The following is a 19,090-nucleotide window of genomic DNA, read 5'->3' as shown; positions in this document are numbered from 1 at the left end:
TCAACAACTGAAATGATTAATTACTAATTAAAGCTGAATTACAAGTCACCCTAGTGACATCTGTAATTTCTCAATAGTACAAGCTTTAGATCATACAAACAGACTCATAATAAAGTTTCTGGGAACACTGAAACTGTGCGGTGATTGTTGTTTTTATAGGCTTGGTGGAGTCAGACTATGCGTCTGTCAGGCAGGATGTCCTAATAACAAAGCGGGTGGGATTGTCCCGACTTTAATTAGTTTGTTCATTACTGTTTCATAAAACTTTAAAATTAAATGACATGTAAAAAAAACAAAACCTAAAACTCCTGCGCATTGAGAAGTCAACACCGGGTGTGCCGTGGAGGTTAACAAGCGCACCCTCGTGTGAACGCGGTCGGTTCAATCTGCGCACACCTGCCGCCCTCTGCTGCTACCACTGCGGGAGCATTTCCAACATAAAGCAGCCTTCTACAAACCACTTTAGCATAACATTTGCTTTAATGTGCTGTTATTAAAATACGTGTGTGCTGCTGCCAGTCACGTCGCTTGTTGGTCATGTGATGAAACCCCAACAAGACAAGCTGGAGGCCTGACATCTCTGGCGATGACAGCTTGGACCCACAACACCTCACTCCTTCCAGGTACCAGCTGTTTATTGAACTAGTCTGATATCAAGCGAGGTTTGGTCTTTTTAGGCGTGCTGTTTAATGTTTTGACGCTTTGGTGGTGAAAGATAAATCCCAGGTCCATGTCTGGTTTTCCTCTGATGCACTTTGTCCTCTAAAGTGGATTTAATCCAGCGATACAAACAGATGCAGCTCATACATTTATACTTTCCTCAAAATGGATCATTTTTGGCTTCAGGTTTATTAAATTTAGATAAACAGCAGGTTCTGTTGACAAAATGTTGCAGCTGATGTTGAAGTGACTGGAAGCGCGCGCGTGTGTGTGTCTGTGTGTGTGTTTGCTGGTCAGCATTGAAACGCTCCCTCAGGGCTGGTGTGTGGGTGTGGTGTTTTCTAAATGCCAGTCAGATTTTCCTGTTGCCTTTTCAGCATGTCTAAACTTTTGATTGCTTTCTGGTGTTATGTAAATGTTAATCTGTAATCTGCTGTTGACAAATGCTTCCTATCCAAACCCCGAAGCTTAGTTTCTGTAAAACGCTGCTCCTGTATGACACCTGCTTCCTTCCCTGCACAGCAGTCAGTCTCAGCATGAAGAACTCCCCCCAGCAGACTGACAGTACTTTGGCATGCAGGTTTACTGTGGTGCATGATTTGGTGAAGCAAGCTTGCAGCTCATTTCTGCGTTGACTTTGCAGACCTTTGCTGTAAATGTAATGTATGGATGTTTGTGAAATGCTTTCCTACTGTGGCTGAACTCCTTTTTCTCTTGACTTGCACCATAATGGTGGTGATGTCATGATCTGGAACTGCTGTCCTGCTGTGTTGCTCATTTGGATCCTGCAGGCTGTAATGTATGCTGGGATGTAAAACTGACTTTGACTGCTGCTTTTTAATTTCCTCTTTTTTTTTAAATTGTCTAAACTGAAAACTCAGCTTGCATTATGTTGGACATAAAGTAGGTAAGCATTTTCATTTAGCTGCTCCTCATGTTTCAGCCGTTGCCCATGGATTTATGGTTATTTGTTGCTCTTTGCTGCAGCAAGAGTCATTGATGTTAGCCAAACTATGTGTTTTCTAATTGGAAGTGATTTAAACAGCCAAACCAAGCCAACCATGGCTCACCAGGTAGTACATTTCCTCTGTTGTCTGCAGCGTCTAGCTCATTAACAGCCCACATGTAATAAATTTTACATAAGAATTATTCTTAGGCTCTCTAATGTGGTTTTTTGGGGAAGTGTGTTATCTTCACTCTGTAAACTGTTGCTCTCAGTTTGGTGATGCAGGGAATTATGAAGAAGGTCTAAATCAACCCTCTTCATGTAATAAATTTGTTTCGTGTGAGCTGGTGGACTGTTGCGTAATTCAGCTGCCAGTAAAAACTTTGAGAACGCTGATGAATATCCCACCCCGGGTGAATGTTTGTGCTGGACATTATCACTCGGCAGTCTTCAGTGGGTTGGTGAGTTACAAGGAATGGAAGTATGAATTCTTGGCACATAAGTAAACTCATACAAAGGGGGAAATTTACTAAATACTCATCAGCATATGGCATGTGTCTACATTCTTGCTGTCAGCCTTCCCAGGCTCAGAAACGTCTTGTGTTCTCGTACTGAGATGCTGGTGGAACATTGTGAAGGGTCATGTTTGGAGAAGGAGGCTTAAAATTTCTGTTGTTGGATTTAAAGTACAAACTGTGCTGAAGGAGCAAATGGACATGGATTGTTTTCATTTGATGTCTTATTTTTTGAGATTTTAGAAGAAAGCTGTCTTGTGGTAACAGGCTTTCATTGGCATCAACCTCAGGAACATGAAGTGTAACCATATAAACCTTTTAAAATGTATTGTTTTCCTTAAAATCATGACTTTAAAGGGTTTAAAGTCATGATGAATGCACATTCATTCAATATTTTAAATAGACAATTTTGAGTAGATGGGAATATGCATGAAGATGAACATATAAACTAGACTAGACATGTCCCTTATGGTGTACATGTATGCATATGTATGTTTGGAAGCAGATAAAGTTTTGTTTTTTAAAAAAAATGATGTGGCCCATAGTTGTTTTGAGAATCTGTGGAGATTAAAACACATCAGTGAAGGCGATGGTTGCTTTGTAAAAAGAACAAGCTCTAACCCTGACTAACTGGAAACTGCTCCATCCAAACACTGTTTTACTTGTTTTGACCCGTAAATAAACCCAGACAGTTCGGTTTGATCCTTGGAAGCATTAAGATCTTACTCCCACCATGCACATGTTCTCACTGCAGCCACAACAAAAACTTCTACTGGTTTGCAGACACATTCAGAGATTGTCCCATTTCTTTGTTTTCTGAGATTTTACTTGCCAAAAAGAGTCTGAAGCCAATGATGCAGACGTTTGTCTTCTCCCACCACTCCAGCTTATCTCTAGATAGAACATTTCAGAAATGTGTGATTTTTCCGGTTCCATAAAACAGCCTTTCTCAAACTGGGAGTTGGAACCCTTATGGATGTCCCAAGATCATTTGAGCATTATCTCAATGAGTGATACTCCTTTTGGACATGTATCATGTAGCATATGATATCTCGGGGGGGGTTGAGAATCACTGCTTTAAAATATAGATTTTAGCATTTGACATTTGCTTTGATGTGGAAAAATTTTCATGAGGTGTATTTCCCTTAAGCTGCTTGTTGGGGCTGTACATCACAGAGCAGCATTAAGATGCATTTATAGCTTGTAACAAAGCAGTCAATGTGAATAAAAAATGAAAATATGAGTTTCTGTTATCTTATCACTTTAGTGAAATTATGAGAATAACTTGTTTTTAATTCTTATGTCTAAAAAAAATTCTACTCTCTGTGAAACTCAGTTCAGGAGCCCTTCTTCTGTTATTTCTAATTTAACCTCTGAATGATTTTTTTTTTCCCTTTCCTTTTATTTCTAAAAATACTCCCAAGCTCCAAAAAGCTTCACTTTTCAACACTCAGTTTCCAGTACTCCCAGCAGATTAATCAAAGTTGTTTTTAAATTCCACCAATGTCACACTGCACTGAACTGGGCTGTCATCATCTGGGACCTACATTATTCCATTTATGTAGAATAAGTCAGATATTTAAAAGCAGTTTGCTCTGATTTATTGATGTCCTCGTTGTCCAAGCAATGCTTGTTGTTGCTGGGATTATAAAACGCATGAGAGGTCAGGGCAAAAGTATAACTTCCACTTGTGAATTCAGAGCTCTACAAATAAAGCGTTACTTTTTTTATGCCTTTCAAAAAGTAGACATTCCTGTACTATCAACAGATCCTGTGTTTGCTTAGCCTTACGGGCAAGGAGACATGCTCTCTTAATGACAATCAATGTCAAATATTCTCTCTTTCTGGCTACTGTGATCACAAAAAGCCCCTCCATCACCCTAGTGTCTTCAGCATCAAAGGTGATGAGTCACTATTTTTTCAGTGAGTCACTGTTTTTGGGTTGCCCAAGTTGTCTTTTTCACTAAAAAAAAAAAGAAAAAGAAAAAAGAACATAAACTGAACGATTTCTGCACATTTGACGAGTTTTAAGTTATCTTATCAGGTCAAAAGCCATTAATGTGAGCCATTTTCTCTCAGACACGAACAGGCTTCTCCTTCTTCTGCTTCTATGTGTTTTTGTTCTTTAAAGTTATAAATATTCATTTCCATTACTCCTGCATTAACTTGGACTTACTATTTATGCAGGAGAATGATGGGGCAGTGCCCTCTAGTGGAGCGATGCAACATTGCATGGTGATGAAAATGCAATTGGATGATTTATTTTAAAGCTCATTTCTATGTAAAACTTGCTTCCCACTCTAACCGAAATATGCTTGGATCTTTTAATTAGCTGAATGATTTTAGGTCATAGGAGGGAGGGAGGGAGGTTTTATCCCAAAGGATAACTACTTCTGACTACTGTCACTACCCAAATAGATGCAGCACCCTTTGAAAACATGCAAGTACAAAATAAAGTGCACAAAGATGAAAACATGAAAGTTGAATACATTGATTTAACAAGAGGAAAAATTAAAAGGAAGAATTTAAAAAAAAAAAAAAAAAAAAAAAGGTTTAAACTAATGCGTTATCTTTCCACGTTATGCTCCCAGACTTCTGGCATGCAAGCTGTCACATGCTCCAGAGGGGATGAAAAATGGTGGAAAAAGTCTGAAACCTTAACATAAGATTAACAGCCCGAAGGATCAATATTGGTCTAACCTTTCATTGTTTATATTTATTAGAAAGGTCACTTGGCATGATGTTTAAATGGACGGGACTATAGTCAGGCACAAGCAGCAGGGAGGAGAGCTGCTGGGATGAGTTCATTAAGTCAGAGGTAGGTAGAAGAGGAAGGAGTCGTTTTATCCACCATCACCATCGTAATGCTCTTTCTTATGAGTCACCTGCACTTCTCAACTACTCAACTGCACTAGAGGCAAAGGCCTAAAAATATGATGTCTAAAGCTATGGCCACTTTATCTCCTGCTGAAGCTGTGAGCTCTTCTCCAGTGTTTGACGTGAGGGAAGACCTGACACCTCTTTTACCATCATAGAGACTGCAGCAGCTGGTTAAGCTAAAGTTGACCATAAACAATGAAGTTTTCAAAGCTAGTTTCTACTGCATGTTCTAGAAAATGAGAACTAGGGGGAAAATGAGTATTTTCTAATATAGCCAATTAATTCCATGTGTATGTCCCTGAAAAAGACCAAACTATTTGCTCTGTTTCCCAAACAGGTTTAAGCTTGTCAGGAAATACAAACTGCCTCAGAAGTATGCACATAGTTTAACTCGACTCCATTTCAGCACAAGTTTTTGACAGTAATATTTCTTTTATTAACATTAAGGTAACAATATGTTTTTTTTAAAGCTTTTTTCTTTTTTTTTACTTTGTAAAAGACAATAAAATATTTCCCTTTATGTACAGCTTACATATATTACAAATTCCACTGAGGCATTAAAATGAGCCTTCAATGAAGCCTATAATAAAAACCAGTAAGTGTGACAGTGGAAACAGAACAGCGTAAAACATATTTTTCTCCAAGTGAACCCCAGCAAGGAGCATTACTTGTGATTTTCAGCCTCCAAACAGGCTTTATAGTTGAACAGCATCTCATTTTAAAGTCCTTTTGAGCATCAGATCTCCCCAGTCCATCAAAGAATGAGCTTGTTTTTATGTCTGTAAATTTTTTCTAACTTGTATGTTTTCAGCTGGAATGTTTTTGTCTCCTTCTCTTTCACTCGGTGTCCGAAAAATGATCATCTACTCAACATTTGCAGTCCAAAGAGCCTGCAGAAAACAGTGTCAGACAAGCAGCTCAGTGTCTCTGTTGAGGTTAATGCTTCATCTTCAAGCTGCCCACTTCCTCCTGCATGGTGAAAAAACAGTTTAGTCAACATGTAATTACACAGTAGTCATGATCTTTAAAGTCCCAACTTTTTGTTTCTTTTCTTGTGGTAAAGTGCAGCAGTTGGAGTAGATGTAAAACAGGAGTCATGTCTCACTGACCTGCAGAGCCAAGCGTTTGTTTCTTTCCTCCCTCAGTTCTTCTTTCACTTCCTGCATGTCTTGCCTTTATCAAACGAGTCAAGAACAAAGAATAAGAAGATGTGAGCACAGCTTAGTCTAAACTGTTGAAAACCTGTTAAATCACATAAGTGGTAGACTTTTTTTTTTTTTTTTTTACATATTTAACTGTCACCAGTTGTACACATTTTGGTGCATGCTTGCCATTTAGGACTGTTTTCAGGGTTTATAGCAGTGCAGATCCAAAAGCCTGCAGATAAAACAGATTTCCTCTAGTAAGCGTGTATGTTTACTGTTTATATTTCTATCTTAGGTTGGGATAAATCACTTCTTGTGCCCTCAAACTTATGCACATTATGCCAGATAGGAAAGTCTCTGATGTTTTCTGGAGATGATAGAGAGCATGTTTGTTGCAACAGTTTTACAGTTAGATAGATACATTACTTTACTCTGCTTTTAATGTATATTTCAAACCAGAGGGACTCACTTGTGTTGTGTTTGAAGCAGCTCCAGAGCCATCTTCAGCTCTTTGATCTCGGCCTGCAGGCTGCCCACAGTCGGCACGTCTTCTTTATGGTTCATCATTTTGTTGGCCACAACTACTTTAGGTGGCGCTGGTTGTGTTGGAGGTGGCGTCTTGGGCAGAGGTTCAGGCTTTGCGGGCGGCAGCAGATTTTCTGTGTTCTACAATGATTTAAGAGCATATTTTAATTCACTGAACAGATTACGGGATGCTTTTTGTCACATTCAGATGTCGTTTCTGCTGCATCGCAGATGTTGCTCAGAACTGCACAAGACATCCTACTGTTTGCATAGATTTCCTGTGCAACAACTTGAAGTCAAGTTTTTTCTATGAAACTTTGTGAGGAGATCTTGGGCTGACCAGCAAGCCAAGTGTTAAGAACTGAAGGCAAATGCTTGGGAACTGGTTCAGCTCCCAGGCGGTCATCGCTTGTCATTTCCTGTCTGTCTCGTTTTGCCAGTATCACCATGTTGTTGACATCTCTCCTGTCATCTTGATAGTGTGTTCAGTTTTTAAGAGTAGTAGTTTTCCTAATGATGATACTTAGTTTTAACTCTGCTCATTCCTTCCTTTAGTTCAGGATTTTGCTGTACAGTAAATGTCCTGTCTCCTTTTGCATATGTGGTAGTGATTTAAATCATTGACCTAAAGTGCCATTTTCTGTGAGTTCTGTGAGTTGTAATCTTTCATCTGTCCAATCTTATATGAGCGTCTAAATCAGGAAAAGGATATGTACTGACATCTGAAATGTAAAGTATATGAGTCAAAACTGAATGCACCTTTTCATTTTTCTTTTTTGTAGTGTAACAGCTTGGCTACATATTTATCTGATGTATAACAATCTAAAAGCACAAGTTTGAGCCTGCAGTGTTTTATGCTTTTTAGCAGGGATGAGTAGTCATGTTTGTAGACAAAGAGGTTTGAGCAAACAGCAGTGTGGCAGTGGAGACAGCAGTTTTCAGGAAAGGCAGAGTGAACAACTCATGTTAAGCAGAGTTTTAGAGGAGACCATTATGGCATCAGAATGTGAAAATTAAACCAAGTGGCTTATTATTATATCAACATTTCTACGTGATGCTGCACTCTGTTTTACACACCTTTGGAAAGATGGGCAGTTTGTCTGTTTGAGGTTTTTTTGGTGAAGCTTCTGGTTCTGTCTGATCTGATGGACCCTGAGGATGCAGAAGAGAAATAGAAAAGTTCATTTAATGAGCTATTTTACAGTATTGTTGATGTTTTGGGAAACGAGTTCAATATGAAATGGTACAAGGAATTGATTAACTTTCTCAGAATGGTTATGCAACTCAGGGGCTAGGTATGGACTTGTTGCTGCTTGTGTTTTGGGAATGTGAGTGCCTCATAAAAAGGGGCATCTGTTCTCACTCTTATTCATAAACATATTACATGGCTCTCATACAAGCGGAAAATCTTTCATCTCTTTTTTTTTTTTTCACCAAAATTTAGAGTGAAATGGGAAAAAGTATTGTAAGACGTGTCCTGGCTATAAGCCCAGTCTATAAAGCTCCTTTAACAACCAGTCAGACGGCAATCTGGGAGGCAGAGAAATTCTAACAATTTCCTTTTATTCCAAAAGATCACACTTTTTTTTTTTTTTTTTTTTTTTAATTAATTCTCCAAGAGCCAGAAGTAAATGGCATCATTTGCAGGTATGAAGAATATGCAACAGGAAGTTGCAACATAGTTGCATAAATCATAAGCTGCATCTTCAGAAACGGTGATTAAACACCCCCCTTGTGGTTTAGCAAGATGTGAAGTAAACTATATTTGAAACTCAAACCCAACATGAAAAATCAAAGTTGGACAGTAGTGAGGACCGTACTTGTGCTGCTATAACCAGAGCTGAGGGGGGTCTCCTCTGTGGTGGTTTGGCTCTGTTCGCTGTAGGATGACTCAGCTTTTCAGTCTGCACATCCAACCCATCAAATTGATCCGCTTCTTCCTTCTCCCCATCTTGCTTTTGTGCATCAGGAGTTGCTTCGCCATTGGTTCTACTGAATATAAAGAAAAATGACCGTAAGATTTTAATTGTCACTCAAAAAGGGGGGAACATCACAGCAGAAGAAAGTTCTTAAAACATATTTGCTAAAAGAAGCACAATGAGACTGGATGAATATGTCAGTTTACGTTGCACAGTTTCAGAAGGAGAAGGATGGTATCTGAATGTGGTTTTCCATCTGCCTGAATGCTAACAGTTCCAGGTGCAAAGCATGCAGCTGAAGTCTTGAAATCTTTTTGTATACGAGCTGTTTTATCCTGGTGTAAAATAAGTTTTGTCACAGACAGAAATACCGAAGCCAGAAACTAATGCACCTAATAAAAAATAAAGAATCTGGTTGTTCACATTTTAGTCTTGATATAAAACATTAAAAAAAAGCACTGACAGACTAATTTTTGAGTTCTCGGGTTAGCCTGTGTAACTTTTGATGAGAAAATGCCAGTTACTGCAAAGGGGAACAAAAGAAGGCAAGTAAAAGATTTTCAACTTCCTCCTTACAAGGTACAGTGAATGCAGCATGTCTTGGAAGTTGTAATTGGGTTAGATAAAGATAAGGAGGGTGGGTAATTTCACTTTGAGCTGATAATGTTACACAACAGAACAACGCAAATCTGAAGAGCTTATGGAAGGAGATATTTACAGATGTAGATGGCCACAAACAAAGTTCCAGGGTTTGTCCTCATATTTCTTCAGTTGAATACTTGTTCACAAGCACAGGAAAGATGTTTCTTCCTGAATTCGTCCCTTTATTGTTTTCAGATAATCCAGATAATTCATATAAAAACCCATCAGGTTCTAAATGTTAAGGGTCCTGCAGACAGATATATTTGATTGGGAACAGTTTTTATAACTATAATCTCTTCAAGCCAGAGCGGTTTTTGTTTTCTCAGTTTGGTGTGTGACTGTTTGTATGTTGTTTGCTCAGGAAACAGGAAATGGGCTGCTCTCATCTGTTTTGGTCTGATCTGACTCATCCCAGAGTTTCCACTAAGCCACTAAATGCCAGGCATCCTGGCATTCTTCTTTAAGAACTCCATGACGACCGATGGTGGCAACTAAAACCTTTAACATCTCAAAGGCTCTGTTTCTGGTGCCAGACCAAGGAGGGGAAAGTGTTCCTGACCTTTTCTAAAAGGCCTTTTTGTCTTTAAAGGGTTGCAAATGATTAACTGTTAGATTTCCAGGGATTCTTGCTTCGCTTCCCAGTGAGATCGATAATGAGTGAAAACATCAGGGATTCTTTGGGTGACTCACTTGGGTAAAACCTTGATAGGTTTGTCTTTAACTGGAGGTGGACCAGGTTTGTTGAAGGATGGTAGCTTGACTTTTGTTGGAGGATTGCTTCTCAGATCTTTATCATCTGTTAAGCAAAAGAATCACATTACTTTGTGTGTTATCAGAATAAAATCACCCCATTACTGTAACTAAAACCTGTTCTCACCTTTTGTCTTCAACAAACCCCCTTTCTCCATTGCTGGAACCTCTGTTTTCACTGAAAGAAAAGTAGTCCAAGTCAGTTTACCTCAAATTACCAAAAGCTGCATTTATAACATCACAGGAACACTATTTAGATCATTGATATTAAACACATACAACAAAGCAGTGATGTCTTACTTGTGAGGTTTTTTTTGTTCTCAGAAAAATGTTGCTGCTTAGAGTTACTATCCAAGTGAAATATTGTTCCTTTTAAAGCACTCTCCATCTGGAGCACATTTCCCAGGTGTCTTTCTGTGTAGCAGTGTGTGCGGATATGGAGCAGGTTGCTGCTAAGTTTCATGCATGTCTTTCAGCAAACCTTGGCTCATGTAAGCAGTCATGTGATGCTTTTCAACATCCTTCCGGTCCAAGACAACTTTTTGTGCCTATAATTTGTCAGAAGATGACATTCTCCAAAGGAGGTTATTTTTTTCTTGCAGATTATTTTGCTCTTATATTTCCTGACTTGTCTTGCCTGTAGTCTGAACTTTTCATCCTCAGGCCTGCTTTGGGCTTTGAAGTGTGGTATATTTCATGAGACCACATCATCACTGTGCTAACAGCGAATGAATCCAGAAATAATTGAGCATTACATTTTTCAAAAGTAAGAGCTATGCTTGTCTACACCAGCGTCATTTGCTTCTGTTCCCCCATAATCCTTACATGTGAAGAGGACTTTTTCACCAAGTCAGTGAAGACGGTGCTTTGCAATCTTTTTATTCATGTGAGGAAAACTATTTATTTATTTATTTTTTTTTTTTTGCTGCATTGTTTAAAAATAAGAGTGTCTGATATGGTCAACTAGTAATGAGGTCATTTAAATGCTGAACACCTCTGCACTTCGCCTGGAAAAATTTTTGCCTGTACAGCAAATGGCTAAAAAAAACTTTGCGAACTCCTGACTTTTCTCACCATGCAACACATTTACATAATGCTTGCATAATGTGTTGAAAATTTAAATAAGAAATATCAGCTGTTTATTAAGGTTTGATATCTCATGCAAGTGTAGCGTCGCCTCCATTGTTTGGTATTTGTTTTGCCATAAGCCATGATGCTGCTCGGGAATTAAATATTAAAGTTTTTGTTGCAGATTAAAAGCATGCTGAAGGCATAAAAGTGTAATCTAATTTAAAGAAATGAATGAAAGATTTCATATCAGCTCACAGCTGTACGGCAAACTTGCACAGCTGCACCTTACAAACAGAAATGTAATCAGTGACAGACACTGATGCACTTGATAGAAAAGAATACAGCCTATGACTTGTCTCAAAGGGAGTAAAGAGTTAACGTTTCAGTGAAGATTGTCTGACAGTCGTCTGCAAATTGCTGTGAAAGTCATCTGCTCATATCAAACAGTTTACGCCGAGGAACCTGATTAGAGAACTGCTGCAGTACTTACACCTCAGGAAGAGAGAGGTAAAACATGTTCCCCTGTGTTTAGAGCGATAAAATCAGATGCAAGATGACGCAAGTGGAAACACTGGAAGCCTACCTTCAGTGATAAGAACATTGTGCAATATTCCCTCTCATGCAAAGCATCCACAGAACAGTGGTGGCCAAAGTGCTGCTTCTTTGCTGGTTGTGAAAATGTCTGTGAGAGAGCTCTACTCCTTCCCCCTCCACCCCCTTGTTTCCTCCAAGTCTCCTGAACTGTGTCACATGATCAGTGTAACCATCCCCCATGACACTGGGCTGAGACATCCTGTGAAGCTCTCATGATTTTTTTTTTTTTTAAATACTTTCAATAATTCTGAAAGTAAATTGATATGTTATTCAGGTGAACATACTGAATATCAGTTTGTTTAGCTGCATGTTTATTTGTTTTTTTTTCTCTGCTTGGTTTAGTTGTTAAAGTTCTGAGGAGTGTGTGTATTTTACACTCCACTAAAGGGGGGGATCGAGCCTTAAAGTTTATTATGCTAAAAAAAATTGTGCATCTTGCATTGCAAAAACGTGAGCCCACATCCTGTTGTGTGGAACTTGCAGATTCACTTTGTGCATCTTCTTGTTTCAAAGGATGTTGCTGTTTGTAGATCATGTACTGTGCAATATACCATCATGTGTACTGGAGTAAAACCATCAATGTGTTTTTAACTGTGTTAAATTTCAGTGAGGAGAATTCTTTGAGCGACTGAACTCCTGGTTCAGTGAGTTTATTCAGTGGGAGCCTCGGGGCAAAGAGTGTCTGCCTCTCCAGCTTCCTTTGCTTGGTGACTATACATCATATCTACATGTGAACAGGCTATGCAACAGATACAGAGGGCTATGAAGCACCAATATGTAGGATATAATTGGTCTACTAAAAAAGAAAAAAAAAAAAAAAAGACATAGCTTTCCATGCTGAGTCACCCACCCTCTGTCCAGTTTATTTCATAGGTTGATATAAAGGATTTGATGTGGAAACATTTATGAAGTTCACAGAAAAAATTATGTAACCAAAAGAAAAAAAAATGGATAACACCAGCAGGGACTGAAAATGATCCTTAGCAGTGTCAAGAAAATAAACATGAACGTCTCCTTTGTTTACATCAAGTTAAAATAACTGAAAAATCAGCGTTGTTTTGTTTTTTGTTTTTTTTAAACTAAATTTGTGTAAGTTAATGGTAAAGGAACATTTTATTTGTTTTACTTCAACTTAAACCGGACGTGCTGCTAGTTTCTACATCTGCTAAAACAACAGTCTACAAAGCGAGAATTATGCAAACAATATGCTGTTTTCTTACCTGGGAGTTTCTTACTGATGGTGCGTACAGGCGGTTGGCTTGTGGTCCCAGACTAAATGGAGAAGAAACAGAAACTTCAGCAAGCTGGCTTCCTATGTCTCTTTTTGCATTACAAACACCTCTGATCTACACACTTTTTCCACAGTGGGAAATTTGAAGTGAGTAACTGCGACACAGAGGGTGTATAAAGACAAGCATGAGTCAGAACAGAGTAAAGGCTGCAGAAGCTGACCGAAAATAGAGATTTTAATGACAGAAAAAAAATAGTTTTTAAAAACTGAACAGTATTTACTATTAAATATGCCCAAGGCTTCATGGCAGTCCAGAAAGACGATAAAATTCCTCTTGGATAGGTTATACAGAAGGTCCACTGCAGAAGTATCTGTTTAAGACTATTTTAGTTCACTCACTTGCTGATTGTCCTTTGGTGGAATCACCATGACAAAGTTGTCAGGAAAGAGGCCGCAGCGGCCGTTCAGCTCTCCCTCCCACCAGCCTTCATCTTCTGCTTCCTTCAGATGGAGATTACAGAGTCACATAAGAGGCTCAAACATGGCTCTGTCCTTTGGGATGTTACATCTCGGAAGAAGAGGTTACAGCAAGGTCAAGCAAAACGTGTTAATTTTATCTGAGAGAAAAGTATAAGTTCAAGTAACTCCCACATTTATGTCAGTAAGGAAAGTTCACGCCCCATTTTTACCTGACCTTGTTTCATGCAAAAAGATGTTTGTTTGGTGTTGTACTTTGCAACAGTTTTACTTCCTGTTTATGTAATGTCATCAAGTTGGGTTAGAAAAACTGTTTCCAATGGCCTTTAGTAAAAACTTGAGATGTATATAAAATATTTAAGATAAACCTTGGTTTGGTAATTACATCTGTCCCAGCCATTAAAAGGGACCTCATTATGTATGCCTCGTGGTTAAGCTGAATTGGCTGAATACTACATCACCTCACAGGATTAGCAGGAATACCAGAAACTAAATTATTAAACATAGTAGTTAATATGTCTGATCCCACCTAAAGCTTTGGGTTGAAACATTGTCCAACCAAAGTAACTGAGTCTAATTCCCCATCATTCTAATTTCTCACATTATTAATAAACAGTAAAATTCGAGCTAGTTACGAACTTTCCTTTTTCACCTAATTCTTAAGTTTTCAAGTCTAAGTTGGAATCTTCAAAGTTAAATTATAATACATGTCAAAATGCCTCAACATTAAATACAAAGATCTATATCCATGACTATCTGTTCATACAGGCTAAAAGTCATGTTTCAGTTTCATGTCTACTATTGTTCAGTCTGAAGTGAACCATGAGTTGCTTGTTGTCTAAACAGAGCTCATTACAGAAAACACAGATTCTCATGCTGAAGGAAACGATCATTATCTTGCCTCAAATTCCAAACAACAGCTTTTTCTTTCTTGCTTTTTTTCTGTGGTTTAAAATTTGCAGTATTTATGATTCACTAAACCAAACAGTATGCAATGAGTGGCGAAGACAATTGTACGCCACTTTTGAGAGAGCCTTTGACTCCATACACAGGAACAGCCTTTGCCATATTTTTGCAAGCTTATGGAACACTATAGAGGTCGTCCATGTCATTTAAGCTTTCATAACATCTTCAAACACTGAATTGGGAGCAGCAACATCAGCTTTGATGTGAAAACTGGATTAGACAAGGATGTCCCATGTTCACAACCCTTTCCAACATTAACATAGACTGGGTCATGTGAAACCCTTAACCACAGGTGACAAACTCCAGTCCTTGAGGGCCAGCATCCTGCAGGTTTTTGTTGTCTCCATCCTCCAACACACCTGACCGAAATGAATGCATAAGTTGACAAAAAGCTGTTGGATCCAGTTGATTTGAATCAGGTGTGCTGGTGCAGGAAAACAACAAAAACCTGCAGGATACCAACTCTCAAGGACTGGAGTTGGACACACCTGCCCTAGAAGATGCAGGTGATACAGCATTTGTATCACATGCAGATGTAGGAGAAACATTCACACTTCATAGACTTTGCAGATCTGGTGGTCCTGAAGATCAGCAAGGTGAACATAGAAGTTATGACCCTCAACATCCTGATGTCCTGCTCCGATACAAGTTAATGGTGAAGAAACTACCAACAACAGAGCAATTCACCTATCTCAGCAAAATAATGATGGAGCAGCGAACTGCAACAAGAACAGACTGAGTAACGTCAGAAATGCTTTCAAAATATTAAAAACTGTGAGAAAATAAAGACACAACTGTGTGTGTGTGTGTGTGGGTGTGTGTGTGTGTGGGGGGGGGTGTGGGTGGGTGGACAGACAGGGATCTTACCAACCAGTCTGCGTTTCACACAAAGAACCTCAGAAGAGTACGACATAATGTACATTCTGGTCAGAAACCATCTCCAATGAGAAGCTGCTTGAAACATGCAAACAGTAAAGCATGGAAACTGTCATCAGCTGGGCATGAAAAGGCGAAAGAAAAACTACACAATGTAGCAAGCTCCAACCTGCATGTCTGCATACCCTACAGGTATAATTAGAGGGACAGAATTACTTGAACTTCAAGCAGCTGGTTTATCCAGTTGAGCAGTGTGCAAGACTGTACAACTAGAGCTGCTGTGCATACAAACAAGTCACACCCGAGGGGCTTGATTCCTTGCTGAAAGTACAACACCAGAGGGAAACGTGAGAAACAGTGCTGTGAGTTGACAGAAGTTCTCAAACCTTGCTCAGTATCAGTACAACGTCTCCTTTTTTCAGGTCCAGCTCATCCTCTGCTTTGGCTTTGTAGTCAAACATGACGAGGCAACTCTCGACATCTGAGGGGATGTAGAAGAGATGACACGATTGACTGACCTCATAAAAAACATTAATATTGCATAAATGACAGGAATAACAGGTTGCTGGTTTGATGAATAACCCTTTCCACTTCACAGTACTGACTCACATGTTACTGGAAGTGGCCTGTGACCCACTGTGTGGAGATAAACGTAATAAACCTTTAACCCTGACCATGTTTCTCTCTGATGTCAGTCTTTGTATGGTAATCAATCCAGTTATTGTAAGAGTCCTTGTCTGACCACACCTAAGCCATTCAGGTGAAAGCACAGGAAGTGCTACTTTTGGCACATTGTGTCAAGATATAAATAAACCAACCAAACGGCTTTTTAAATGCTGCTCATAAATAACAAGATCTTACAGGTGATTCCTTTTGTGTTCCTAACATTACAAACAGTATTACAGTGACGTTTGATGAGCTGCAAGAGTGCGAACTTACAGTTTTTTGCTTTGTTCCTCACACTTGCTCTCTGAGAAACCTTTTATGGGATCAAAAACAACATTGAGTAAGTGGGAAGCAGTCCATACAGGTTTGAGCAAACTTGCTCCTGCAAGACATACCTCCTTATTGAACACTGAGTTGGATAGTTTGGGTCTAATCTTGCCATCACTGTGCTTCATATCTGTTAGAAATAAAGAAATCCAATTAATCTGGAAAACTTGTGAACACAGAAATTCGATTTATGATTTAATCACCAACCTTTAGGGGAAACAAAAATTTCTTTGACAAAATTGGATGGGAATGCTCCAACTTTGCCATTTTTCACCCCCATCCACCATCCGTCTTCAATCTGCCACGTGCAACAAAGAAGAAAGGATTAAAGTTGATATTAAAGTTTAGCCATTTAATGTTGTGTTAAATCAATATCTTTTTTTTGCATAGCAGAGATTTAAAATCAGCCTGTGTAAGGTATCAGTCAAGTTTTTCCCCTACGCCCTGATTTGGATATTTGGACAGGTTTGGCAGTGCTTTCTGGAAATAACACATTGATGCTACTTTTTATTTCTTGGCGACTAAACTGTAGTTGGCAATACATCTGCGTAGTTTGCATTATTTAATTTATAACCAAGTGTGGTTTGCTGCCAGAGAAAATGCAGCCACACCTTATCTCAGTCCAAATCATTTGAGCTGTGATAAGAATTACAAGACCTCTGTACCTCTTTGATGATCTCTATGACCTCGCCAACTATCAGCTCCAGCTCGTCTTCGTTTTGAGGGCTGTAATTAAAGGCAACCTCACATTTCCTTGTCGGTTTCACCTTCTTTGCTGAAAGAACAAAAACAACATTCAGAGATGGATGTAAAGTAGATAACTCGTTCACTCAACATCATTGTGTGTGTTTTTTTCCCCCTGTTCCGTATGATTAGGTTTTGTGTGGCTAAGATGTGGTAAACACATTTATGGTTGGCTCTCTGACCACACTTTGAGTGCATGGACCACAGTTACCACAAGCTCTATTTGTTTGTTTCTTTCTTTTAGTTTATAAAAGTTTCAAGTCAAGATGAGGTGATTAGATTGCAACATAATGATATTTTCATTTATTAAATAAATGCAACATAATTTTGTAACAGCTGACACTGAAATTATGCAGCAAATAGTGCCCCTAGCCAGGTAATTAGGAGTGATTTTATTCAATTATTTGCAATTACTGACAATAATCGACATCTGAATTGTCATATTTCTCTGTTTGTCCTGCATAATTCTATTATGGATACATTTTTATTTACTATAAGCAATGTGTGAGCAGATTTTTCTAGATTTTTAAACAAAAATATCTGAAATAATTATTCACATGTGGCTTTACCTTTTCTGATACTTCTTGGTTCCCTGTTGCTGTCTCCAATCAAATACACCGGCACCTCCTGCAATGACAAGTCAGACATGAGGGAGATGTAACATACATAAACAAACCCAACATGAAAGAAAACATTATGATTAAACAACATTAGCAAACCTTTGCAAAGTTGGCGGGAAAGATGCCTCTTTTCCCCCTCAGCTCCCCTTGCAGCCATCCTTCTTCACTGGCCTTGCTGACGTTTTTGACCACATCCCCTGTCCTCACTGTGAGCTCGTCACTCATGCTGCCCTCAAAGTCGAGCAGCACCAGCACCTCTGCAGCACATCCATAAATAGGGCAGAAAATTTGATTCTTTCCACAGAGGCCAGTGCCTCACAAGTGATGCGTCTTGACATTTCAGAACCAAGACAAACCTCTGAGCAGTGGAGGCTACAGTCAAGGATGTTTGAGTGAATTTAGATTACAGACCAACTGAAGAGTTTTGCTTAAATGTGCAAAAATACATCTCAGAAGCCAAACTTGTTTTAGGTACAGCACATGACAAGTCACAAAAAACCAGCAGTGTTAGAAATCCCCTTAACGGAAAAATATCTCTGGATATTTACAGAAATGAGCTTAACAAAGACGATTTAGCAAGAACAAAATGTGTATTCAGTCTAAGCATAGGTGCGCAGTAGAATTCATATTCCAAGGCTTTGGTCTTTGCATTAGTAATGTAAAATAGACGTCAAATCATCAGACACAAAGCTGCTCCTGTCTGTCAGCTGTTCTTTGTATTAAAATCTGAGTGCCAAGACATAAAAAAAAAAAAAAGGAAAAATGCAAAAGACATTCAACATACAGAGAAATTCCATCAGTATATTTACAATGACTCACCCATGATATTTTTAAATGTGTTCTCCTCGGATTTGACTGTGTTATTTCACAAAGGAGCGAACAAACTTCTCAAAAGGAGAACTGAAAGTGTGTGGCTCCGTTGTCTGACTGAGCGATATGGAAGCCCGGTCCCTTCTTCCTGCTTGTCAAACATTAACATTGAGCAACTTTTCCTGAGGCGAGTCATGGCAAGTCAGCAGCAAGGAGTAGGATGGGTCACAGGGCAGGGAGCGAGATTGAGAAGGGAGAGAAAGATTGAGAGAAACTGGTAAGACCAGTTTGCTGTGAGGAAACAAAGCTTGTGATTAAGTGGTTTATGACAATGTGTACTCACTGACAGTGACCAAAATATCAGAACACAAAAGTCACAAGGCACATTTGCATGTTATCCCCAGTCTGTTGAGTGCTTATGTCATCCCCTCTTGGTGTCATACATCTACAGAGAACAAATCCTTTTTGTAGTATATGTGTATATGTTTAGTATAAAGTATATGTGCGAACAGAATGTGTGTTTGCCATGTTACCGTCCTTTAGGTTGAATATCAGGGCATTTTTAAGCAGGGACTTTAAAGTAGAAATAAAAAGCTGCATTGAATTAAGGTCTTATTTTTACAGCCTCCAAATAATGCCTTATCAGGCTTGATTATCATATACTTGAGTTAACTTGAGTGGTTCTTTTTCCCTCTTGTTTGTGTGTAAACAATGCATCTGACTGAT

General features: G+C 38.9%; 1 protein-coding gene across 1 annotated transcript; it reads right to left on the bottom strand.

The window, feature by feature from the left end:
• Positions 1-5,861: 5,861 nt before the first annotated feature.
• Positions 5,862-18,377, bottom strand: sh3d21 (SH3 domain containing 21; the record flags this gene model as incomplete). Its single annotated transcript, XM_079241031.1, has 17 exons — positions 5,862-5,970; positions 6,111-6,174; positions 6,616-6,812; positions 7,749-7,823; positions 8,492-8,660; positions 9,923-10,028; positions 10,110-10,160; positions 12,868-12,919; positions 13,278-13,379; positions 15,584-15,678; positions 16,137-16,176; positions 16,259-16,320; positions 16,398-16,488; positions 16,856-16,965; positions 17,504-17,561; positions 17,654-17,811; positions 18,374-18,377. The coding sequence occupies 17 exons, from the start codon at positions 18,375-18,377 to the stop codon at positions 5,938-5,940; spliced, it is 1,467 nt and encodes a 488-aa protein (XP_079097157.1). The 3' UTR covers positions 5,862-5,937.
• Between the last annotated feature and the right edge of the window lie 713 nt (positions 18,378-19,090).

The sequence above is a fragment of the Telmatherina bonti genome (assembly GCF_933228915.1).
Source record: "Telmatherina bonti genome assembly, chromosome: 5".
In the NCBI taxonomy this organism is placed as follows: domain Eukaryota; kingdom Metazoa; phylum Chordata; class Actinopteri; order Atheriniformes; family Telmatherinidae; genus Telmatherina; species Telmatherina bonti.
This window is presented reverse-complemented; position numbering and strand designations above follow the sequence as displayed.